Source organism: Candoia aspera, chromosome 15, assembly GCF_035149785.1.
Source record: "Candoia aspera isolate rCanAsp1 chromosome 15, rCanAsp1.hap2, whole genome shotgun sequence".
Taxonomy (NCBI): Eukaryota; Metazoa; Chordata; class Lepidosauria; order Squamata; family Boidae; genus Candoia; species Candoia aspera.
The window spans coordinates 13,288,525-13,315,671 of record NC_086167.1 but is presented as its reverse complement, the minus strand read 5'-3'; the positions used below and the strand labels follow the sequence as shown (position 1 = coordinate 13,315,671).

The 27,147-nt window shown below is 44.4% G+C and overlaps 1 protein-coding gene across 1 annotated transcript in view; it reads right to left on the bottom strand.

The window, feature by feature from the left end:
* LOC134505854 (transmembrane protein 132D-like) overlaps positions 1 to 26,329 on the bottom strand; it is a 72,065-nt gene extending 45,736 nt beyond the window's left edge. The window contains exon 1 of the mRNA XM_063315791.1: positions 26,083 to 26,329. Coding sequence (XP_063171861.1) covers positions 26,083 to 26,161 — 79 coding nt within the window. The 5' untranslated portion in view covers positions 26,162 to 26,329. The remainder of the gene's footprint in view (positions 1 to 26,082) is intronic.
* Positions 26,330 to 27,147: the final 818 nt, after the last annotated feature.

Here is a 27,147-nt window from a genome sequence, read left to right as displayed (position 1 = left end):
CATTCCAAGAAGTCCTTCCTAGAAGTGAGCTGTGATGGTGGGACTGTTCTGGGAATCCTTTTCCATGTGCATTTAGTACATGCTCTTTTTGAAGAATTGCACAGAGTAAAGGATAGAGGAACAAGATTGCCAGCATTGCTGGCCCATTTTCATTGGCAGGATCTTTCATGCCAATTCCAAAAATGCCCTCTGAACATGAAAAGATCATTCTGATAGTCCTTCAGTTCTTCTTCTTCTGATGTTTCATCAGAGCCTCTATCCCTTCCTGTCCCCCTTCCAGCCTTTACATTCAAGAGAACTAGGGAGCATCAATTCTGAGACGCTTTCTCAAATTACAGTCCTGCTTTGGACTCAGATTTCTCTTATCTGACTGTTGTCTTGGTTGTGGCTCTTCCTCCTGTTCCTCAGGGTTATTCTCACAGCTCAGATGCTGCCACATTACCCAGAAGGAGAAGACACTTGGATTAGACCTACAGGCCCCCAGCCCTTTTCGGGGTGTTTGTGAAGTCAAATAAATCAATATTTTGATATTTCTCAGTTTTAATTTCTAATACAGTATATATTGATCGATAGAGCCCACATAAACCAAAGCTCTTTGGGGTCCTCAATCATTTTGAAGAACTTAAGGGGGTACTGAGGCCAAAAGGTTTGAGAACCACTGGGGTTGAACATTCTCCCTTGGCTGTCCCCTTTATAAACAATCAACTTCTGTTCCCATCACCCATAACTATCATGGTGGAAGAAGCTGGGAAACAAAGTCTCCCATCTGCAAAAGGACTGAGTCAGGAAAAGTTTGCAAAAATAAAAAGACCTCTGCGGACTGTACACATTGCACTTCATTACCAAGAAGCCATTTTCTGGCATTGCTCAGCTCTTCCACTTTGCACAAGGCAAATCCTTCAGGGAAATGGCAGTTTCTTTCTCTTTTTCTTAAGCCCATCATATAAGCATCTGAAAACTCAGCATTGATCTAGAATCTACTCAGTTGCTGGCACGTAGCTAAAAAGCACCTGGAGAATTTGCTGGTTGTTATTTGAAGCTGTTTATTATACCTTGAGGACTCGTAGGCGCACAAAGACACATCCTGGATTACATTATTACCACTTCTGGGTACAGTAAGGCTGCATTAAAGATGGCTTTCAAAAGGCTTTGTGACAGGGGCCATATCAGAGAAAATATTCCATACCATCAGTCACATAGCAGTGAAGAAATACTGGAAAGCAGCGATGGCTTTGAATTTCCAGTCTACATCTCTTAGGTTAACCAAAGGAGGCCCAGCTTGAAGAGATTCTCATTTATGAAGATCTGGAGAACCTTTCAGCTTCAGTAGGATGGGAGATGAAGGAAGTATTGGGCTTGCATTTTATAGAAGTTGCATTGATTTCAGTGGGTCTTTTCCAGGCAAAGACAAGGGAATTGGCCTCCCTGGCTTTTCAGCCAATATTTCGAAGGGAAGGCATCATGAGGTTGGGCCGGATGGTCCCAAAGTTCCTTCCAACCCTTAGATTTTAAGATTGTAAGAAACTTTGGGGAATCTGGAAGATAGATTTCATATACAGTAGCATTCATTTGCATTCCTTTCTCTTAAAGGACTGCAAATGCATCAAGCATATAATTCAATCCCCTAAAAATCAACTGGTGAGACAGATTATGATGATCCTGAAGTTAGAAATGAGAGGAAAGGCTGGGAATTAAGTCCTCTTCAAGGGTCATTTTAAGTGCAGACTTCAACCTGCCAGAAAAGGTGTAATTGAGTTCCCAAAGCTCATCTATGTGAGGTGACCTACCCAGATAGCCAGAGAAGATGCGTAGGGAAAATTCACCCTTGTAATGACCTGGATGCAAATCCCAAATGACAGGAACCCTGATAGGTTATGCTAAAAACCAAAAGCCATTGAGAGGAAGAGAATAGCCATGGCCTCTGCATTTCCTTGCAATAGTCAGCACACAAGACCAAGCAGGTTGTAATTTTTCCCCCTGCTTTGCTAGAACAAAGAGTTGCTGAAAGATTAAAGAAATAAGACTTGTAAATGCATTCTGCACCAGTCTAAGTGCTACATAAATACTGAGCATTAATAGTCAACCTATAAATGCTCTATAAATTAAGAAAGCCATTTGCAGTGTTGGGAATTGTAAATTAATCCCAGCACTATATCGGAATGGCTGGCGGGGAGGAACGAGGTAGGACATTACAGTCAGCAGAACCAGCAAAAGGGAGAGGAAGGGACCTGTTGACCTGTTGGCATGTCCTAGGTCAAACCACCCTCAATAAACCCCTTGCTTTACATCTCTGAGAAGCACCCCAAATTTTCACTGGTGCAAAATTGGTGGGGTCATGTCAAACCCAGTGATAGATTAGGACACCCTACAATTCTGGGGTTTAGGAGATCTTTTTTTGTCAAATTGCATTGAGTCCACTTGAGGGATTCAAAAAGCAGAATCTCGTTTGAATCTACAGGTCTTGTGGTGACAGCAGCCATGATAGTGTTACAGAACTACCCACTGCTGCCCATGGATTTTGTGTTTTCTTCAACTTCCCAATGTAGCTTACAGTTTTGGGATCCTTTGGGGGCTGCAAATTGCTCTGCTATCTGAGTTTGTTCCCCTCTGAGATAAAGGAAAATCAAATGCAAGAGATTTCAGTTGAGAAGGCAACAGGGAGTGGTCAGCTCCTCTCCCCGCCACATACACATTACCATTTTCCTTCAAAATAAAGAGGATAATTGTGAAACAAGGCCAACATCTTGCCATTTGCGCAACACTTATTTCAGATTTGCAGAGCCAGCTCTTCTAAATGGAAGGGATCTTTTTTCCAAGTTTGGGCAAATATATTGAAGAGCGAATCTTCCACATTTTGTCAGGCCTGTGACGAAACACTGCAAAATCATTCTGTCCAGCTGTGCCAGCTGCAGCTCGCAAAATGCGCTTGTCAAAAGGAGGGGTGGGGTGGGGAAAAGAAGGACAACTTGCCAGTTATTTGCATACAACTGGCATAACACAATTCTGATTGTTAAAAACAAGCACTTTCAGCTATTTTGGACAAAAGTTGTCTCCAGGTTTTTAAACCACCCACCATCTGCTAATACCTATTATCTGGATTCCAGGTAGATTCATGAACAAGAGTCTCTGTATGTGCATTTATGTCTATACACACATACAAACACAGACAGAACAGGACGAGAGAGAGAGACCAGATTTCTTCACACACACATATTCATAATTTTCTGGCTGCGGTGTGAAACTACGGATGAGCATTGGTTTTTAAAATGAGCCTTGTTCTCTCAATTCATTTTAGTTGTAATGATAAAGAACAGAGGCATTATGAACCCCCAAAAAGACATCCTTTTCTATCTGGATGAAAAATTGTAATAATTTAGGAACAGCCTGTAGAGAGCATGGATAAATAATGGTGGGGCGGGGGGAAGGGTGAGAGAGAGAGAGAAAAGCAAATTGGCAGAACTTAAATGAGGAGTGAAAAGGGAAGACCTGGAGCTTGAATAAACAGTATTGAATGAAAGCTGCTCCACTGATCTTCTAGGGCAGCAATTGGGAGCTCATCAAAAACCTTGGGCCCCAATCCCCATAATCCTCAACCCATGTCAAGTCAGGTGCTTAGGAGAGTTCTTGTCAAAGATACATGTTCACTCTAGCTCAGGAGTCCCCAAACTCTTCAGCTCATCGACCCCTTCATGATGTTTCAGATTTTTCATCAACCCCCAAACATTTATCATATGAAAATAGGTTAATAAATATTACTTTAACTAATAGTACTACAAACAACAACAACATTAACCGCTTGGATAATCCCATCAACCCTTGGGGGTTGATATTGACCATTTTGGGGAACCCTGCTCTAAATGATCCCTTCAAGTTGCTGATTTCACCCTTGCTTCCATACACCCCATTCCAATTCACCGGGCTGGTTGTTTTTATTCTTCACCTGGAGAGGTACCCAGGTAGATCTGAGAAGATGGTTCATCCATCTCCAATTGCATTGGCTTTACCTGGCTGCTGTCCATGGTCCTGCAAGAATTAGTTTGTGGTCCACTCCCAACACTGTTGACTGAGAACTCGCTATACTGTGTTCTTAGGGTCTGTTGCCTGACAATCTGCTCATTAGGTTTGGTTTTTAGCTTTAAGGTTTTCACCCAGGTAAATTGTTACACAGGGATGCGGCGGCACTGTGGGTTAAACCACTGAGCTGCTGAGCTTGCCGATTGGAAGGTCGGCAGTTCGAATCCGCATGACGGGGTGAGCTCCCGTTGCTGGTCCCAGCTCCTGCCAACCTAGCAGTTCGAAAACATGCCAATGTGAGTCGATTAATAGGCACCACTTCAGCGGGCAGGTAACGGCATTCCGTTTAGTCATGCCGGCCACATGACCACGGAAGTGTCTACGGACAAACGCCGGCTCTTCGGCTTTGAAACGGAGATGAGCACCGCCCCCTAGTCGGACACGGCTGGACTTCATGTCAAGGGAAACTTTGCCTTTTTAAATTGTTACACAGTATAGCATTTTCTTCTATGAAAAGGAGAACCCAGTGACCAAGGCATGCAAAAGTCACTTATTTATTTAATTCCATTTGTACACTGCCCAACTCCCAATGACTCTGAGCAAAATTTTGTGCCAAATCTCTCTTTGCACAAAGCAAGGGTTTGGGTTTGGGTTTGGATTCAATGCTTAAGACACTTACCTGCGATGAGAAAAGGCTGGATTTTAATCTAGCCCCCGCAACCGTACAGCCAGGTATCTAAGTAAACTCCATATTTATCGACAGGGTTCTGTTTGTATTTCATTGGCCGCTTAGATTGCAGTACTGTTAATATATATCATGGAGGTGTAGTTTAATCCAGATACCTTGTTAAGGATAGCACAGCAAGACTCTGCCAAATTGGGTTCATCTATCTGTCACAGCAAGCAAAATCAGCAGGGATTGCTTCATTATAATTGTAAAAATAAACATTCTTCCTATGTCCTTTGTGTTCCAGCAAAAAATGTGGCATTCCAGCAAAAATCCATGTTGACTGATGTATTGATCCAGCAATAAAAAAAATTAAAGTTATAAAACAAACCAACGTTGCAAAGATTAAAAAAATACAAGAAGAGCTGGAGATTAGCAATGTAGCAAGGGTGAGGTTCATGGGGCAGAGAGAAAACCTGCTGTCCCTTGGAACTTCTTCAAGCTTGGTAGAACCCAGAAAATAGACAGAGCAACCCAGAAAACACACTAAGCTAGTTCACATCTATTTAGCAGATCATGCATGACTAAAGTAAGCAGGAATTCACTGAGCAAAAGACCAAATCTATTGTGCAAAAGAAATTGAGAAATTTGATCCAAAAGCAATGTGTTCACACCTCCAAATGAAGCCTGCCTTCCAGGTCCAAAAAAACATTTGAGTTAGACTAGCAAATCAAACCAGAGGCCTTCAAATTGATCTAAGGATTGAAAATGGCCTTTTTCTCCAGATCCTGCCTTTTGTCAGAAGACTAGTGTGTTTCATTTTTAAATGCCTTTAAGGTGTAACTTCTCATCTTGTTGGGAAATCTAGGCTTTGAGGAGTGGCATCGCCCCCAAAACAAAATATAGCAGCACCCCAAACAGGCCCCCTTCAAGTGTGTTGGACTTTAATTTCTACCATGTCCAGCAAAAATGGGCACAGTGAGTTAGTTCAGGATGTCAAACCCTCTTAGACTGTGCTGTACTCACAGTGATGTGTTCAGCCATGGAATAAGGAAAGATGGGAGGACATTCTCTCTCAGTGAACCAATCTCCCAACAATCTCTAATAAATGAGTTCCAAAGTGTAAAGGATTGGAAAAGGTATTCAGATTCTGGGATGTGGAGTCCTTGGTGCTCTCTGAGCCTTGTTGTTTTCTTGCAGACGTTTCATTGCCAGACTAGGCAACATCTTCAGTGCAAAGAGGGAGTGGGCCTTGCTCTGAAGAGAAAGGCCCACTCCCTCTCGCACTGAAGATGTTGCCTAGTCTGGCAATGAAACATCTGCAAGAAAACAACAAGGCTCAGAGAGCACCAAGGATGCCACAGTTCAACCCCGAGCTGCAAATATTCGCATTGATTGATATTCTGGGATGTGTCTATATCTACAAGATCAGAATAGTGCAAGCCATGGTATTCCCTGTGACACTCCATGGATGCAAAAATTGGACTGAAAAAGAAGAATAGGAAAGTTCAAATTGACACCTTTGAACTTTGGTGTTGGAGAAGGCTCCTGAGAATACCGTGGACAGCCAAGAAAACAAACCAATGGATCATCGAAGAAATCAACCCAGAGTTCTCATTTGAGGCACAAATGACCGGGCTCAAATTACCCTACTTTGAACACATGATGCAAAGACCAAGTTCTCTGGAGAAGGCTCTAATGCTGGGAAAGATGGAAGGAAAGAGAAGGGGATGACCAGCAGCAAGGGGGATGGACTCAGTTACAGTGGCAATGGGTGCACCATTGGAAGTCCTGAAGGACCAGATTAGGGACAGATTGCCATGGACAAAATATATCTATGTGGTCACTAAGAGTCAACACTGACTTGATGTCACATAATTGATCAAAGTGCAGAAGAATCTGAAAAACATGTCAGTTCATTAACCATTCCTCTACTTTTCGCCACGTCCAACCAAATCCATACTCCAGTTGCTTGCCCACCACAAGCCATCTCTAGGAGAAAACAAACTGCCCCCATTTTCTACAGCATCAGCATTCCCTCATCCCCTTTTGAAATTTAGGCTGCAGGTATTTCCAGAGTGAATTAAGAGGAGGGGGAAAAAAAAGAACCATAAAATTAACAAACACCAACTGTTGCTTGAAGAAGTTTTCATTCCCTGTTGAGTGAGAACATCTCAGCTTTTATCTACCTAATTTCAATTAGATGGGATTCAAGCCCAACAGCTGCACACTGTTGAGTGGTTAGATATGGAAGAAAACACAAAATGTGGGATCAAAGAAACTCACCCATTAGAATATTTTAAAAAAACAAACAAACCTGTTCACTAGAATCCACTCAGTGATTAAAGCGATAATCTTCTTGAAGGAATCTAGACCATATTTGTTTACATTAATGTTAATAGCTTGCTAACTAATGATAAATGCATGTTAATTTATGCGACGGGAAATGAAGCGTGCTCTGTAGACAAGCAGCAGCTCTCTACCAAAGGCTTCAACCCATCCAGGTTCGGAGAGCACGCATTAATAAATGCAGCTCCATTTGCTTATTTAGGTACCTCCATGAAGTCACCAGCATGCCAATGAGCTGGCAAGGCCAGGTAAGCAGGGGAATGAGGGCAAGACAGGCACCATACCCAGTGCACATCGTGACATCTGTGCTGCTACACACTACACAAGCACACACACACGCTCCTGGCAAATAGTTTTGCAACGACACCAGCTCCAATCAGCTCCCTGATCCAGCCCCAGAGGAAGTCAAGATTCCAAGATTCAGTTTGAAGGCCATTCCGTCAGATCTCCAAATCAAATCAGCAAGTAGGTGCAAGTCACTATATTAAAGCAGACACCCCTTAAATCAGTGTTTTGCAAACTTGGCAACTTTAAGGTGTGTGGACTTCAACTTCCAGAATTCTGGGAGCTGAAGTCCACACATCTTAAAGTTGCCAAGTTTGCAAAACACTGCCTTAAGTGATTCGGTCAAGTCTGAGATTTCAGCCCACGGGGATGATTGATCTTGTCCGAATGGCATTGATTTTTCCAAATGGAATCCAAGATCTGGATCAAATTGCAAGTCCAAATGGAATGCAGGATTCACAGTGGATTTCACCAGATTCCTACACACACATCCCACTTGCTGCCCTGCAGCTTGCCCAAGACTGGCATTTGCCAGATGTTGGATTCCAAAGCCCATAATCCCTGGGGAGCCTGTTTGTGAGGGGCTATAAGACTAGAATGGGAAAGATCCACCCCATGGGTCCCCTGTGGTCCCTTGCCCCTTTCTCTGCAGCCCCTAAAGATCCCCCTTTAATCAAACCCCCAACTTTTAATGGCAAACCTCAGAAATTTGGCACCATGAGAGATGCTTTTTAGTGAAAACCCAAACAAAATGCATCAATTTTCCTTACAACTCTCCCCCAACCCCCAGTCAAAATAATCCTGCCATGCCCTTGTGGCTCTCAGAGGCCAAAACAAAAGTTAAAATCTATTGCAAAAAAGGTGTCCACTCCTTGCAATGAAGCCATTTCTGGTCCAATCAGAATTTACTTACTTTTTTTTTACAAGAAGATGACCCAGTACTGGACATCAGCTACACACAGATAAACAGGAAGAGAAACTTCAGCTTTCGCAGGAAAGATGGTCCTGGTGACCTTCAGCTCCTCCTAAGCGTGGATATTAATGTTCCTGGGAGCATTTCCCCTTCCACTCCCAAGCAGAAAACGCACAGAAAGGTAATCCATCTCAGAAGAACTCTGCTTGCTCACCAAAATAATTTGCGTTCTTGTCAAGAATGTCTCTCTAACTGCTTTGCCCATTCCCATCATGTTCTGTTTCCCACACTGTCCCTGATGCAGCATGGACTCTGGGCAGCTGCCACCCAGTTTGGGCCTTGTTCTATTTTTCCACCATCTTCTTGAGAAGATGCTCACAGGTCTTTTCAAACCTTTTCAGAAGTCTTCTGAAAATTGCTGGCTGGGGAATTCTTGGAATTGAAGTCCACACATTTTAAGGTTGCAAAGGTTGAGAAACACTGGTCTTGTTTTGACCACAAAGATCCCTTCCAGATGTAGGATTATAAGATGTGTTTACAAACACTGCATGATTTTTTTCCCTCTTCACTCAAAAATACCCTGCTCAAAAATGTTGCCCCTGTTCCTCCTTGCAAGCTGTACACTTCCATCCCCCGTTAGACCATTCATCCAGATCTGTCAAGCACATTTCTAGGGGAATTGCCCCATTCTTCCTTGAAAATGCCACATTTCCTTTCCCTTGACCAGTTTTAGCCCTAATTCTGAGCAACCACGAAGGAAATGTGTAGCCCCAAGGCAGCCTTTTTGGCTTTATCCTTCCAATCTTTCTCTCCCCAGAAAAATCTGCCCGTCTTCACCTTATAAGGAATCCTTGGTTAAGACAACCCAGATTTCCCAACCTCATGAGTTATTTATGCCTCCCCTCAGTCTGCGGCCTTCAGCCTCATTTGTTTCCACACTCTAAAAGTCACACAACTAAGACAGGGGAGATGCTGTAAGAACATCTGGCAAATTGACGCAAGTCCTGTTGCAAAAAGAAGGATGAAAGGTTGATTTAGCTTTGCTTGGCAGTCTGCAGAAGGGTGAATCAGTCCCATTTTGGGTGCCAACCCTCTTCCCCCCAAGCTCTGATATCCTATAATAATTCACTGTTCTGATAGCGATACTCCCCTCCTGTGGATCTCCTTGGCAGGCAATATTGGCCAAATGTTTATTCAGTTTTACTGAAGGCATTAAGCAGGCACTTGTATATGGAACCTTGTAAGAGAAAATGGCAGCATGGCAGCTCAAGAGAAGGCAGAGCTGTCACCTTCTTGTGTCTCTCCCCAGCCTGGGTGGATAAACTTTGACCCTAGTTGAATCATCTGGTCAATCCAGGACAAGGTCTCCTGGTGCCTGCCTGGAAGGCTTTTACATCAAACCAATTCAGGAGTCTCTAATCCAATTCATGATGCAAATCAAATTGCTGATTTGATTTGGCGATCCAATCTGGAGAGTCAACTGAACTGTTTTTGAATGAGACATTTGTGTGCCCTACATGGGTGTGTGTGTGTGTGTGTGTGTGTGTGTGTGTCTCCATCCAGACTGTTAGCCAATGAAAGCAAAATCACAAAAGAGGGCTAAATCTAGACCATCTTAATCTGTCAAGCCCATTTTCTAACTCCTCTTTAAAGCCATTCCAGATAAGTTGCAGACTCTTGATTTCAAGTGGGCTTTGTGATCATGCATTTATTTGTCAAATTTGTAGGCCACCCAAGTCCAGAATGACTTTTGGGCAGCTTCACAAGATTAATCCACATGTAAAGCTTTGGCTAGGCTCAACTCTCCTTAAACCTCAAGAAGGACTATTAATGGAAGATTGGGTCTTCTTTTCAATCAACAGGAACATCTCAGGAGCCAAGTGACAATAAGCAGGGTTGGGCTGTAGATTCTTGGAGCGCAGTTTTTCGTTCACAGGCATTTCACTGCTCACCTAGGTAACATCTTCATCGCTATGAGCTTGGAGACACAAAGTATCTTTTCTCAGATCACAACACCGAAGATGTTACCTAGGTGGGCAATGAAATAACTGCAAATGAAGAACCAGCACTCAGCCTTGAGCTACATATATTCTCTACAACCACAATTAGCAACATGTTAGTACCTAGCTAATGAAAAGCTTCCCAGGATGAATTTAAGGCAAACATCAAGACTTTAAAAAAAAACAACAACAACCCCAACAGCCCAGTAAATTTGATGTTGCAAGATCAGGACGCTAAAGCTGGAAGTTTGAAAAGTAAAACGAACGAGATGTGCTGAAATGAGACTTCCTCCTTTGAGATTGTACTCAGTTTGGTTTCAGACATTTTGCTGACCAAGGAAAGGGACAAGCAAATGCAGTCTGCGTTCTGGAGACGCCAACCCAGTCTTCACTGCAAGCAATAAGATAACTAGTTTCAGGAAAACTAGCCAGCTTGGGAAATGCAATACACAGCAAGTCTCTGAGCACCTCATTCCCACATTCTCCCCACCCCAAATGTGGTGGTATCATGGTGACAAAGTGTGATGTGAGCAAAGCAGCTTATGTTCATGGGCCAAGATTGCTCTGATTGCTCGGAGTGACCCTTACCTCCAGACTCTCTCAACTTGTCCTCGGTATAATTCAAAGTCTAGCCAGACAGACCAATTTATTCCCTTCCTTCACAGGGGCAAGTTACTGAATTCCCTGAGACAATGCACCTCAGCCAACCGGTATTAGAAGCATTGTCACCAGAAGCATAAAGCAGCATAGAGATTATTTTTATTTTTAGCCCACTGTTTTCCTTTCGTCCATCTGTCTTCTGCTCAATTACCTGTAACATCATTCTACCCCTTGCTCTACTTTATTCCGTTGGTAGAAAATAAAAAAATATATAAAAGTGCTCTTTTGACACTTGGAAATGAGAAAGCCAAGTCAGAATCTACAGTTCACGGGGAGAGTGACCTCCATTCACTTCGTGAAGAAAGCTAATTTAATGCAACTGCCACATACAATTACTTAGTAAAATGTAGTTCCAGCCATGAACTTCCCCCTCCTTAATGTTGGGGGTGGGGAGGAGGAGAGATTACTTAACTATGAAATTAACCTGCTCCCAAGGATATTAAAGGCTACACTTTCTTTAATGAACCAATAAAAAGTGGATCATTTGATCAGTTTCAGGAACTATTACAAAAGAATCTGAAGGATCACCTATCTCCAGATGTCTCTGCCCATCTAGTATAGTCCAGCAGGTTGGCTGTGCTCCTTGTCCCATCAAGGAAAGAATGCCAACTCATGGGACCCATGAAGCACACCCACTCTGTTGTAATTGGAACGACCTCCCTCCAGAGATTTATGTGATTCCCTTCCTGGTGGTGTTCAGGAACCTAAGGACGTCCAGGTTCTTCTCCAAGGCCTTGGGGATTTTGCCCTTTGTCTTCTTGCCCTTTTTTGTTTTGTTCTGATTTGTTTTGATCTTGTTTTCAACATTCTTTTTCGCTTCTGGTCAGGTATATCTTTTATACGCTCTTCTATATTTTGGTTCTTCGCTGAAAGCCCCCCAGAGTCATTTGGGAGTTGGGCAGCCTATAAATTAAGCACAGGAATAAAACCTGGTGCAGATTTTGATAGGGAGCCGATCCGTGTGTGGTCCAGCACGAAAAAAAGCTCTAGAGTTTGAAAAAGATGCTAATATGGAAATGAAGGTGGCCAGAACTGGTTTGAGATCAACTTCCTCATTCTCCTTCCACACTTAGGTAGCTAGATGTCAAGACTTGTAAGCAAGGAAATACTCCTCTGAATTTAAGACCAGGATTAGAAACAGGCAAGGGGATACCACCTACCATGCATCGTTTTGTGGCAGGAATGACCAAGGATTAAACAAAGGTTAGGGTTGCTTATATCACTTAATCCTGATGACTGAATTAACTCCCTTTCTGGTTTTACACAACCTACTGGATCACTAATCGAAGGAGTTGAGTTTGTACAGCCCATAAGCCCTACGCACCCAAATTTAACCAAGGTTGAAGCTAACTAAGCTGAACTCGTCACACAAATGCCAACATTAGGTCTTCCTTCACTGAAGTTGGCCTGAAAGCAGGAGTACAACCATTTTATTTCAGAAATTCTTCTTCCCAAGAGTCACTATGGCTCGGGCTGTATCATGTCCCATTTGGCTTCCCACGTTTTGCATGGAGGGATGGCAAAGTTGGCAAGAACGGGAAGGAGCACATGGTTGAGTAGATGGAGAAAGGTCCTAGTAAAGGTAAAGGTAAAGGTTTCCCTTGACGTAAAGTCCAGTCGTGTCCGACTCTAGGGGGCGGTGCTCATCTCCGTTTCTAAGCCGAAGAGCCGGCGTTTGTCCAAAGACACTTCCTCCGTGGTCATGTGGCCGGCATGACGACACGGAACGCCGTTACCTTCCCGCCGAAGCGGTACCTATTAATCTACTCACATTTGCATGTTTTCGAACTGCTAGGTGAGCAGGAGCTGGGACGAGCAACGGGAGCTCACCCCGCCGCGCGGTTTCGAACTGCCGACCTTCCGATCGGCGGCTCAGCGGTTTAACCCGCAGCGCCACTGCGTCCCTCAGGAGAAAGGTCCTAATTTCTTCTAAAAGGCAAACTACAGGATAATCTTCTAGTTGGAGAGCAGGGGTGGCAACAGAGGAAAATCTTAAGACTCTGGGCTTGCAGTCACAAAGTGGAGATGCCAGGCAGATCTTTGGTCACAGTTCTATAGACCACGTGCAACACCTCTCTTAAAAGCATTCTTTTAAAGTGTTTGGATTTTAAATATAAACTTAACTAAAATTTCAATTTACGGACCGACAAACAGCCCTCGGGGACAGGGGGAATGTAACTAAATCTCTTTAAAAACTTGATAGACTTTTTCCACAGATTTCAGTGTTGGAAAATAATCCAAGGGCTAATCATTCCCTCCAGCCCCCCCCCCCATCCCCAGCCCAATTAAAAGTAATTTAAAGGAGAAGGAGTCTCCCCCTCCCCCCATTTCATTTAAGTGAGTGAAGAGGGCTTTAAAAATCCCAGTTTAATCAAAGCCAGTTTCAACGGCTCCTAGGAGAAAAGGTGTTTCCCCTCCTTCAAAGCCACAAAGTTTTTGTATTTTGCTAGATGCTTTGCCCAACTTCGCAATGACTTTGCATGGAATACAAACTTTAGTCATTAGTAAGCCACCCTTCCCAAAGAGGAGGCAAAAATTAAAACTCAGGAAATCAAATTTTGCCTCCAACTAAGTTGATCGTGGTGCTGTTACCCTTCCATCAACAAAACCTGAAGCAACAGGGTTTTTTTCTCTCCTTCCCAATCTCAAAACCTGTTTTTGCTAGCCCTGTTTTTGCAAGAAGCTGGGTTCCGTCCATGGCCTGCATTAGCCCCAGTTTAACCCCTTGATGGAATGAAGAGCCACTGACTGCATTTACAAAGCAGATGGAGCTCTAAGTAGGGGCCTGCCAACCAAAGTGGCAAGGTTCACATGATCTGCTGGGCCGAAATCAAAGAAACCACAGGGTGGGTTAGCATCTTCTGTAGATCACAAAAGAAAGGATGTGCCCATTTGCACATCCTGGTTTGCGGGATTAGCTCCCCACAAGGCAGGCAGGCAGGCAGGCAGGACATGGGGGGGGGGGGGGGGAAAGGCTTTGCAAATTCACTGTATGAAACTGGATGGATCATCTGGTCCTGGCACCTTGGCCTGCATGCATTTCTCACAAGATCCAGCCAGAGTGTTTGCAGATAGATAGATAGATAGATAGATAGATAGATAGATAGATAGATAGATAGATAGAGAAGGTGCATGTCTCAGAAAAACAGATTCTCCCCTTCTTAGCCAGATTCTCCCCTTCTTAGACATTCTTCCGCATTTCTCCCAACCCAGGAGAAAGAGAGCTTTGTGATGCTAATTATGAGGCCCGTTAGACAAGGGGCCTCTGGGGGCAGAAGAGTGGAGGGAATGAAGCAGCTCTCAGCTCAGGACAATGGGAAGGTAATTCCAGAGAGAAACCCTCAGGGAAATAAAGAATGAATTATTGCGGCTCCTTTTTAAGCCCTCCCTCAGCACTGACTCAACTCACCTGCTTCCACCCGGCAGGGACAGGATGATTAAAAATAAATAAATAAACAGGGGCACTGAAGGATGGGATTAGACAGCCGCCACCTCCCAACATTTCAGTCTCTGCTTCCCCTCCCTGCTCCTCTGTTTTTTTGCAAAGAATTCCCTCTGGAGGGTGGCGTGCCTTGAAAGAAGGAAAAGGAAATCTTGGAACGTTTGTGTCCAGACCAAGGTCCAAGGGTCAGACTTGGGTGGATTCTAGTTTAGACTCGGAGGCAAAATGTTTTTCAGAGTCTTGCTTCTATCATCTTCATCATCATCACCATCATCCCAAAAATCCAGACCCAGCTCCAAAATTGGCATCTGTTTGTAAGCTACCCAGGGTCACTTATATAGTGAGATGGGCAGTGTATTATTTTGATAAATAAATAAATATTTAAAAGAAGGCATGCTGCAAGATGCCAGAGTGTGATGTTAGTGGTGAAAATTTGGAGGATTGTTGGGCAGGACTCTGCAGTGGGACAGCAGCAGGGAAGAGGGGGAGGGCACACCCCTTGCAATGCAACTGAAAAGCCCTCCTTCCACAGAAACCTTCCATAGGTGTCTTCCACCTTCTTGACTTCCTTCTTGACTTCCATAGTTCCTTCCTTCTTGACTTCCATAGTCCCCACTTGACTTCTTGACATAGTTCCTTCTTGACTTCTTTCTTGCCTTCCATAATTCCTTCCTTCTTGTCTTCCTTCTTGCCTTCCATAGTTCCTTCTTTCTTGACTGCCTTCTTGCCTTCCATAGGTGTCTTCCACCTTCTTGACTTCCAAGGGACTGCCAGCTCTCTGCAGAAGTGGGTGACTCTCTAAATCAGAGAATTCTGGCCATTGGATGAAAGTCTACTACATTTCCATGGATCTGATCTTATCATTAAGACCACAGAGTAGCCCCAAATTGAAGGAATCTGGTAGCACCTTTTCCAACCAAGATGTTGTCTTGAAAGACATCAGCTTTTGTGAGCTGAAGCTCACTTCCTCAAGTGCATGGAGTGGCTAAACCAGTGTTTCTCAACCTTGGCATCATTAAGATATCTGGACTTCAAGTCCCAGAATTCTGGGAGTTGAAGTCCAGACATCTTAAAGATGCCAAGGTTGAGAAACGCTGAGCTAAACTGATGTAGGATTTAAATTTGGATGGTGGGAGGGAAAGGAGGAGAAGGCAGGATAGTTATACAGATGCAGGTTGCATATGGACTGATTGCAAATACAGGCATACCTCGTTTTATTGAGCTTTACTTTATTGGGCTTCACAGGTATTGTGTTTTTTACAAAGTGAAGGCTTGTGGCAACCCTGCGTCGAGCAAGTCTATCAGCGCCATTTTCCCAACAGATTATCATTTTTAGCAATGAAGTATTTTTTAATTAAGGTATGTACACTGTGTTTTTAGACCTAATGCTATTGCACACTTACTAGACTACAGTATAGGGTAAACATAACTTCTATATGCACTAAAATTCATGTGACTTGCTTTATTGCGATATTCACTTTACTGCAGTTGTCTGGAACCGAACCGCCGTATTTCCAAGGTATGCCTGTACCTTATCTATTGACACCTATGAGATATATACATCAAAAGGTTTGAGGCTGTCTCAGAAGATCTGTGTTTGTTGAGACCATCTGAGATAGCCCAAAACCTTTTGATTTATATGAGTTCAGCAGTCTCTCTTTCAGGTGAAGTTTCTTTGCTCCAGAAGAGCTACTTTGAGAGTTGAACTCCTCTTTGGTTAACCAGGACACTCCCTTTCCTGACCCCACCCCAAGATATTCCTGGGAAGCCTCTGTCAGTCTTCTAACAATGTGTCTACAGCCCTGGAGTCCCATCTGATCCCATTCCACCCACGTTAGAGCTCCTCAGAACCTTCTCTGCTCCCTCCTGCCACCTCTCCATTTGAAACAGAACCCCCCAAAGATGTAGCATTGACCCTAGAGTCAACTCCAAAGAACTGAAAGAACCACACCACCTCTAATCCCAGCTCCATCCCTCCTGCAGATAGAACGTCATGCTTATTTCACAACAGAAGTTCCCACACACACCCCGCCAAACACATGTTATGCATGATCACCAGCTGCCCAGAGGTTATCCACTGGGGTGATGATGCCAAGCCACAAATAAGATGCACACTGGTAGGTCCAGTGTCTTATTTCTGGAGTGTCAGTTCTCAAACTACTTCAGATCGAAAAAGGTGGGGAGAGAAGAAGAGTCTGGTGGAAGGAATGGAGAAAACAGGGACCTCCCAGCTGTTGATACGCTTAATGCATTCCATACCTTCCCTTACCTATCGGAGATCATGCTCAACTAGTAAATGTTCCCTTTCCATTTGCTTCAAGCTACTCTTCCAATTTATTTCCTCTGCTCTCTGAACCTTTCATTTCCAACAGGTTCAGCCTAATTCAGAGCAGTCAGAGAGCCGGGCAAGTCTCAGCTGCCTCTCATGTCATCCCAAGCTATACGCTGCAGTCTGAATGAATTCAGAAATAAATCTCATCCTGGCTATTCTAGCCCCAGTGATTTATTTATCTGAATTCTATCAAAGGTGCAGGCTTACAAGTCTAATAAAAAATCCCCAAACTGGAGCTGGCAATACGGTGCTGGGCAACCATGGTTCCGGTGTGATGGAATAGAAGAAGGGTCTCGTCAATTGAACCAGCCAAGTTAAAAGGCTGATGCTTGAAGGCACAGCAAGATGGGCATGAAATAAAGGAAGATCAGAAAGCGGTCCCAACTGGCCCGTCACCATCCTCCTGGAGATTTGAAACAAGCTCACCTATTCAGCAAAGCGCAATTGAGTGGGACATGAGGGATGCCAACCCACTTCTCAGGTGATGTTGATCTCTGAAGACAAGCTCCAGGCTTCAACACCCAAGTCAGAATTTGCAGAGGCACCAAAGTTTTTATGGGGCCGTTGAAAGAGCACCGGATATATTTGAGGAAGGTGTGTAGAAGGGAGGCACATTATTCAATGTTCCAGGGGGTACAGAAATGCCCCCCCCTTCTCCCACACAAACACATAGAAATGGAGAACCAACACCATCAAACACAACTTCTGGGTCAAAATGTGACTGCCCCTTCTTTCAATTTTGTGATCAGTTTGCCCTGCTGTGGTTTTATTTGGTGCTGAATGATTGATATTTTTTAATAACAGTCAGAAGACATGACTAATTGGATGATATAAAATGATGTAAATAAATAAAACATCTTGGGTCCTTCATTAGGCAGCCTGATTCCCTTGCTTTGGTTTTTATTTTAAATTATTGTCACTACTTACATTTTCACATTCTCATTTGTTCCAAGAACCACCCAATCTATGTTACTTCTCTCGGCTCACAAGCTAAACTAAGCAGGATCAGGCCTGGTTAGTACTTGGACAGGAGATATCCAAGAATTGCAGATCTGAAAGCTAAGCTGGAAAATTGGCGCGGGGGGGTGGGGGGAATCTCAGAAGGTGCAAAGGGCAAATTCTTTCTATGTGGTTGCCAAGAAAACTCCAGAGATACATGGAGCTGAGCCCAGCTTGAAAACTTCAAACATCAAGGAACAAAGGGAAGTGTTTCAAATGAACAGGCATTGTTGAGGCATCCCCAGGTACTTGCTAGAGATCTGTGGTCCCATCTCTGTTCTGAAGCCATGAAACAAGCTGCAGAGGAGATGAGCAGATAGGAACCTAACCCCACCTCAAGCCACTGGTTTTTCCCAGCAACTGGAATTCCTGTCCACCAACAAGAAAGGATCCAGAAGCAGATATCGGGAAACCATGATTCTTTTGAAGCCTTATGCTTTGTCATTATTTGACTGAGACATTATTGAGGAACACACAGCTGCCAGCCTGGGCCATAGTAGCTGAAGCCAAGAATCTGAAATCTGAAATCATGGGACAAGCCAGTAGTTAGGACTGAACTGTAAAAAAAGAGGACCAATGGAATGATTAGGATGGAAGAACCAGTACCAAGGAGTGACCAAGGATGGAGAGCCACAACAGAATTTAAGATGGTCTCCCTGACCAGAAGAAGGCCAACCAGTTGAAAGAATCTCTGTAGCTCAGGGCTGAACTGTGGAGTCCTTGGTGCTCTCTGAGCTTGGTTGTTGACTTGCAGACATTTGCTTGTTTGGTTGTTCAGGAGCTCACCACACAGATCCCAACAACGTCTGAAAAGGAATGATTTCTGCTGAATTTGTGAAGCTTCTGCTGAAGAGGCCTGTGTCTGAGTGATACGACTGAAGCTCTAGCTGCAAGAGAGGAGTCTTTGAACACCATCCGTCGATGCACATGGACATGTGAAGCAGTTCCTAGCAAGGAGTTGTAATCTATCCCAGGAAGGTACCACACCATGCTGCCAATCTTGAACCCAGATAGGGTTATACCAATAGGGGGCACTTTTCATGAACATTTCCAACAGTGTCAACAAGCTGCATTTGTGGCCCCATTCGCTAATTCTATTCAGCACAGGGTTGAATAGAGAACAATGCCACTGCCTTTTTCCAGGCATTCTTGCTTACCCAGATTCCCTTTACTCTAATCCCCAAGTTATACTCATTATCACATCCTTTCTTTAGTCCAGGAGGAAAGCAAAGATCATTTCAATATCACATCTACCAGCTGGACAACAAGAGGCCACTGAAATCCCTCAAACCGTATTTTATCTTCCATTAAGCAAGGGATGTGATGCTAGAGATGGTATTGGAAGGTGAAGGGCACCAAAGAAAAATAACAGAAAATTACCAAGAATGAAGGCAGTGAAATGAGCAATTTAAAACATGGTATTAGTTGCTTGAGCCAAGAGACATACTGAAAAATATGTGGTAAATGCAAATATCCCCTTCAACAAGACAGTAATCTCTACACAGAATGCAATGCCATTGCTAAGCAGTTCTTGACCAATCTTTGCGAAAGGCATGCATTTTGAACACCGTTTTCTTGCATTAACACCTCTTCCCACTAAGAGCAGAGACATCACACTGACAACAAAGGCCCGCATAGTTAAAGCAATGGTGTTCCCTGTAGTAACATATGGCTGCGAGAGCTGGACCATAAGGAAGGCTGAGCGAAGGAAAATAGATGCTTTGGAACTGTGGTGTTGGAGGAAAATTCTGAGAGTGCCTTGGACTGCAGGAAGATCAAGCCAGTCCATCCTCCAGGAAATAAAGCCAGACTGCTCACTTGAGGGAATGATATTAAAGGCAAAACTGAAGTACTCTGGCCACATAATGAGAAGACAGGGCACCCTGGAGAAGATGCTTGATGCTAGGGAGAGTGGAAGGCAAAAGGAAGAGGGGCCGACCAAGGGCAAGGTGGATGGATGATATTCTAGAGGTGACAGACTCGTCCCTGGGGGAGCTGGGGGTGTTGGCGACCGACAGGAAGCTCTGGCGTGGGCTGGTCCATGAAGTCACGAAGAGTCGGAAGCGATGGAATGAACAGACAACAAATTCTATTTACATTTTAGACTGTAACTTAGGTTGACATGTTTTTATCATTATTTTATTGTAAACCACTCAGAGTCCCCCATGGGGGAGATGGGCAGTGATATAAATTTAAATAATAAATAATAATAAATAAATAAAAACCAGCAAGAAGGGGGATGGATGCAATTACACCACGTTGGGGACAGATCATCATGGAGAAAATCTATCTATGAGGTCCCTAAGAGTTGACAATAACTTGATGGACATAATCAGTCAATCAATCAATCAATCAACAAGGAACTTCCCTCCACAAATCCTGCCAAGCTTTGGACACAGCTAAAACTTCCAGCTCCAGCTTTTCCTAAAATAAGAAAAAGCAACAGGTGGAGATTTTAACCGGAGGGGCCAAACAGATGGATGTACCTTCAAATGGAGCTTGTGGCATGCAGTTTGACCAACGTTTTTAAGAGCAGATTTATTATTCTGCTTTGCAATGGAGTGAAAAGAAATGGAAGATCAAAATGCCAATAGAAGAGCAGTGGGGGAAGATTGGGAGGGGGGGAGTAAAATAAAAGGTGCTTCCTGCCAAAGTCATTATTGTACCATTACAGTGATTTACTGGGGCTCAAATGCAAAGACTAATGGAACAGTAAGGAAAAAAAAGAAGCTTAAAACTGTTTCTTCTTAAGCTGAAGTAGGAAGGAAAATTTAACCTGGCTTTTTCTCAGACAGTTGGAAGCCCACAGTAGCAGACTCTCAAGAGCAACCACAGGATAAGTTTATTGTGGGGGAGAGAAATATATATATAAATAAATAAATAAATAACAAATAAATAAATAAATGGAGTAACCGTGTCCATCAGCTATTTAGGCAATAAAAGCCACAGGGACAGGTCCTCTTTAGCAGCCCATCAATTCAACAGTCAAAGCAGCAAAATTAAAAATAATAACTATGTACGGATGGAGCCCGAGTCAAGAGCTCCGCCTGCCCTGCATTTTTCACCCCAAAATTAGAGAAGTGGGGGAACCCTTCTGCTCATGTAGAGGAGATCAGAGTTTGCCCTAAGTCCCTACCCATTCCACAGGGATACAGGAACAAAGGCAGGAAAATTATGATAAAATTCAGAAGCAGGTTTTCCTTCTTCCAAGCCATCACATGAGCCCTACTGGAAATTATCTAAGCTATACTGGGATCCTCCTCTGGTTTAAGTTAGCCTGCTGGGTAGCAGAGTAATTCAACCGCTTGAGGTCATCTGAGCAGGGGTAGGTGGGTGGAAATTCCTTGGCATTGGTTTGCCACCACATCTATTCTGGCACCACTGAACCACCCATGGGAAATTTCAAGCAAATAGGCCTACAGTGGAGGAATGAAGCCCAAATGTGCATCTTCCAGGCTGGATCCCAAGTTTCCCCATGTAAAATTCTCAGATCCTTTATTCCATGAGGTTCAAAAGCCTTCTCCTTTAACCACATCCCACCACCTAACACAGATCTTTCCCCTATCTAGCTGAAACCTTTTGCATTTCTCTACCCACTTCCATTTTGTTCTTTTCATCCATAGCCTTATTACATGATCCTGCTGAAAACCGTGCCTGTATTCTCTTACTGCCATGCTCAAGTGAAAGAGAATTTACTCGAGCAATGTCTTGCAAAGGAGAAGAAAGCTCTCGTGGGTGGTGGGAAGGTAACTCTCACATTTATTTAATAAGTCGGCCAAGGTGTGTTTGTGAGCGCCTCGCCTTCCACTGTACAATCTTTTGATCTGTGGTCCGCACATCTTCCTGCTTTCTCTTGTTTCAAGATCTCAGGAAAGACACACACACACACACACACACTTGCTTTTTCAGATTTGGCTGCAGAGTGATAGAAGGTTGCGCAACTGGAAAGCCCACTATCACCCGTGCCTTCTGCCAAGTCAGATTCAAGTACCACCAAGAGAAATTGGAAAGAACTCCCCAAGCATGCCGAGGATCAAGAAGAAAACCGGAAGCCTCTTTTAGCAGGGGTTAAAAAACTAAACCAAAATGCCTTGGGCGTGAGAAATTGCAGTGAGGGATCCTCACACGAGATCTTCCCTTGGGACTTCGCGCAAGTGTGGGAAGCCAAGGAGACAGGAAACGGCCGAGAGAAGATAGCAGAGTGACAGAAAACCCATTGAAACACACATGTACACACACACACCTTGGCAACCTCATCACAAAAGTAACAGCAACACCTCTCCTGTGTTTCAGCAAGGTTTTTTTCATCACAGCATCAATCTCTTCTAGGTTTGGATGACAACTTACAAGGTACCACGCCTTTCCCAACAGGTCTCCTCCTGTAGAACTGGTATGGTATGAGCTTGTCCGCTATCAACCCATGAAGGCTTCAGAAACAGGTCTCTTTAGCAAAAAGCCTGAAGGGGTTGTAGACAGTGGCAGCGAGCCAAAAACTCAGATTGCCTTGAGCAAAAAAAGGTTGGTTGCATTATTAATACAGAGGCATTAAAATCCAGCAGGGATTCTTTAATAGCTATAGCTTCCTATATTATCTCGATGGTTTACCTCAATACTTTTTAGAGATACTTTGAAGAACCTCTAATTACATCCAGTTTCAGGTTGGGGTCTAATCAGAAATACAAAAAGTCTGGCTAGTCTTCCAAAGTAACTCCATAATTCACGTAAGCCATTACTGGGAACTGAAGATCGGGTGTTCCGCCAGATCATCCTTACCATCCAAAGAAAGCCAACAGCATCAACACATCTCCAGAAAGAAAGGAGTCAGTCCACCTGTCCGTTTGTCTGTCCATCTGTTCATCAGTCACATGTCCATTTGCCCATCTCTCTGCCTGCCTGTCTGTCCATTTGTCCACCTGTCCCTCTGTCCTTCTGCCCATCTCTGTCCATTTGTCCATCGGTCCATCTATCCTTCTGCCCATCTGTCTGTCCTTCCTCCCGTCTGCCTGTCTGTCTCCATTTGCCCATCCGTCTGGCCATCTGTCCATCCACCAGAAGCCCACACATCTTAAAGTTGCTGAGGTTGAGAAACACTGGTCTAGGCTATCTGGGTTCTCAACTGCTGAACTTTCAAAAGTGAAGCAAAACCAGGAAGTTGAGCTTGGAAAGATCTCCTGTGGTTATGGGAAAACTTGGTAGAATGCTGAGTTTGGTGGATTACGAGAATCTCCCTACACAACGTTTTACTCGTTAGAATATGGATTATATTCTGAGCTGGGCTGTGCAAAGATTCAGTTTAGAAATTCAATTCCAAAGCAGTCCAATCAAGTTACATTCAAATCAATCCAAGTCAGTTCCCTTGGCACTTTGAAGCAATTGTTTCAACACTAATTCAGAATCCTGATTTGAGCTGAACGATTCAATATTTCAAGCCACCTCAGTTATTGGAATCGGTGCCTGAAACATAGGTTGCACTGTTATAAAAGCTGAGTAAGACGCAAGTTACAGTCCCTATAACCAGAGCTTTGCAGAAAAATTCTCCTGCATCTGGTTTTCAGTCTCACTCCATTAGGTTCGTTTCAGAAATTTCGTTCAAAGGGGAATGGAATTTGGAGCCGTTTTTTAATGAGTGGTGCTTTTGCCAAGAGTCACAGATAGAGAGCATTTTATCTCCAGATTCCGGGATTTCCAAAAACTCCACTCAACATCAAGGATAGAAATATTGAAGAAATTCATCCCCTCAGACCAGGGCTTCTCAGCCAGGGCTCCGTGGCACCCTCGGGTTCCACGTGAGGTCACTAGGGGTTCCCTGGGAGATCACAATTTATTTAAAAAATTATTTCAAATTCAGACAACTTCACATTAAAGAGGTAAGTTTCATTCTTTATTTTTTAGCTTAAGAACACTGTGAATACATATACACAAGCCTACCCATGAAACAAATACAATAATTTTGTAACTTCTGGCCTGTCTTTGAGCCTGAATGTGCAGGGGTTCCTTCCCCAAGGCCTGGAAAATATTTCAAGGGTTCCTCTTGTGTCCAAAGGTTGAGAGAGGCTGATCTATACTTTATTTTTCAACAAGACAGTTGAACCCAACAAGACACTGGGTTCCAACATCAATCTCAATTCTAATGTGGCTGGAGAGTGAAACTCATACCAGAATTCCCACTCAGTTAAAAATTAAGACCTTCAGGGTACAAGTATGGACCACAGGCTTCATTTTTCTCCCCCCGCCTTCCAATTAAACCCAACACACTTCCTTGCAGGGGCGTCCAAGGGGTAGGGAATCAGAACAGCCAAGATGGTGGCCACAAGCCTGTGATGGAAGCCCCACCCTTTTTATGGGCAGGGCTTTGATCCCGGGGTTGGGACCACCCTCTTGACTTTTTTGACCCCTCTGCAGACTCCTCTGCTTCCTTGCCCTGCAGAAAAATTGCAAACAAAGGCTTAGCATCGTCTGCTTCCAGATAAGCTGCAGCTTACTCCTAGGGAGGATTGTCCCAAAGGACTAGAATCTTTACAGAAGTTTTAGTGTGTTACCCCACTGGCATGAGAATCCACCTTTCCACCCGCTCCTCCATGCAACATGAAAAAGCCGCTATCAAACAGTCTCTAACTCTGCAAAGTGGGAAAGCTGATGCCAGCACATGTATGCGCACACACAAAACTAATATTTCCTCTGTTCCAAGACAGACAGTGCCATCCTTCTATTTGCTTAACACCCAGCAGGGAAACACTAGAGAGAGACCTGTTTATACATAAGCTACACATTTGTTAGAACAGCCCTTGACACCGCAGTGATAAAAAACACAGTTTCTCATTCCAGGTGCATTAAATACCTCCAACGGGCACTATGCTAGCCTGTCAGTCACTCGAGAGAGAAAATATATATATATATATTTGGCGATGGTCTGAGGAAATGTTGGCACGCCTTTGAAAACTGTGTTAGGTGGCCTGTTTAGAAAAAGGAAGCCCAAAAGCCTTTAGCAGCAAGGAAAAGCTTTATCCTTCACTGAGGACTGGTTACATGTGCAGGAGAAGCAAGGGAGGCTGCCCCATCAGTTATTCATTCCATGGCACTGTCTCCCTCCCACCAGGAGCTGAAAGTCTTATGTATAGCCCCATTCCCCTTCTAATAGCATGCTCTTGTCACAACAACCCTGTGAGGTAGGTTATGGCTACTGAGGACTGGTTACATGTGCAGGAGAAGCAAGGGAGGCTGCCCCATCAGTTATTCATTCCGTGGCACTGTCTCTCTCCCACCAGGAGCTGAAAGTCTTATGTATAGCCCCATTCCCCTTCTAATAGCATGCTCTTGTCACAACAACCCTGTGAGGTAGGTTATGGCTACTGAGGACTGGTTACATGTGCAGGAGAAGCAAGGGAGGCTGCCCCATCAGTTATTCATTCCGTGGCACTGTCTCTCTCCCACCAGGAGCTGAAAGTCTTATGTATAGCCCCATTCCCCTTCTAATAGCATGCTCTTGTCACAACAACCCTGTGAGGTAGGTTATGGCTAAGCGATAGAGATTAGCTAAGGTTAGCTGGTCAGCTCCCAGGCTGAGCAGGGAATTGGACCCCATTGAAGGCCAACAGTGGGCCTGGCACCTGGTCTTGGCTCCACCATGACCAATCCAGAATACCTTAGCAAATGTGGTTTCTCTCATTCCCATAAAACATGGAAACACCTATATCCTCAGCAAGATCTACCGATTCCTCCTTTCTTTTCTTCTCTTTCTTTTTCTTTTACTTTTGCAGCACTTTGGCATAATGGAAGGTCATTATTCCAAATCCTACCAATCCTCTTCTTAGCTGCCATGGCCCACCTCTAATTGAAGGTAGCTTTTTTCTGAGCATGAGGATGATCATTATCAATATTCAGAGGATTCACTATGTTTTTAGTAACCATGTGGTTCTCAAGCTTACTCCAAGGTGCCCGATAAGTTTCTGTTTCCCAGCCCAGGATCTGAGCTCCCAATTGCCACCTCTGGGATTTTTATAGAAAATCAGGTATATATATATATATATATGTATGAACACCTCTTGGTCTCTCTTCCCATCAACACACAAGAGGCAAAAACATGTGGATGGCAGGCAAGGGGGAAGAAAGTAAGCAGATTGCAAGGAATTCAAATGTGGTTCCTTTTGCAATGGCTAAACCATGCTTTCAGCCCTTGGTTCATTCTCTTTCTTGCTGAACACCAACCCCTTCAGCAGGATTCAAGACCTGTTCAATAATCTGCAAGAGTGCTACTAAATAAGGGGGGGGGGGATCTTGGCACATTAAACAGTCATTTATAAAGTAAATCCAACCCATCTTTTGTCCGTGCATAGACTTTAACCACAAAGCTCCAGATAAAACTGTCCGTAAAAGAGGCAAAAACTTAAAAAGCAATTTTTATTCTTATTTTTTTGGCCTTACCTTTGGAGAGCACCAGGGCTAGGCTGAATAGAAGCAGCCAAAGGAAGCCAATCATCTGACCCTGCCAAGGGATCCCCATGGCTGGCTGCAGAGAAGTTAGAACCTTGCCCCGGAGACTTTACAATCAGCACAAACCAGCTGTCGGGGACTTTTCCCCCCTTCATCCCAGGGGGAAAAAGGAGAGAGGTAAGTCATCTGCTGGTTACCCAAAAATATTTGGCCCCCGGTGGATTTCAGGGCTCTCTCCTGGGCGCTTTCCAAAAAAAAAAAAAAAATACCACCGCTTTTTTCCTGCCTACAGCTTATATTAAAGAAAAATAAACGAACATTTCCAGGGCAGACATGATCCGAAGCGAAGTCGCCGTAGAAGCAAACGCCTGCAAGAAACAGCCTGGAGGAAGCAAAGAGGAGAAGAGGAAGGGACAGGAGTCGAGCAAAGCGGGAGTGGCGCCCGCACACCCAGGATGGGGCGCAGGTCGTGGCCAGGTGCCAAAGGATGCAACTGACCAAGCCAGGTGGTAGGAAGGGATCCACTTGAAAGATCTTTATGCCCTTGCAAGGGAGTTCCTTCTTCTTCTTCTTCCCCCCCCCCCCGGGGGGGCTAGGTGGGGGACACTGAAGTCTCCTCTTTTTTTTTAACCGGTGGGGGAGGAAGCGCTCAAGTTTGTCCCCCGGAGGAAAAGAGGCCACCAAAAGACGAGGCGAAAAGCGAAAGAGAGCGCGCGCGAGCGAAGGCAGCTCGCGCTTGCAATGGACTGATTCCCTTTAAAAGAAAAAGAGGGATCGCTGGCTTCTGTTCCTCGTGAAAGGACAGGGAGGGGAGGAGAGGCAGGAAGGGGGGTGGGGGGAGAAGCGCGCCCCGGTCCCCCTCTCGGCGGCGCCGCCGCCTTGCTGGCAAGGCTGGAGCGCGCCTGGCAGAGGCTGGGCTGGCTCGGTGTCGCCGCCTCCTCCTCCTCCTCCCTGGCGCGACGCCCCCTTTGCAGGGCAAGAAACTCAAGTTCTCGCCTGAACCTGGAATTTTTTTGAGCGGGGGACAGAGCTGCTGCACCCACTCCCAGGGGCAAA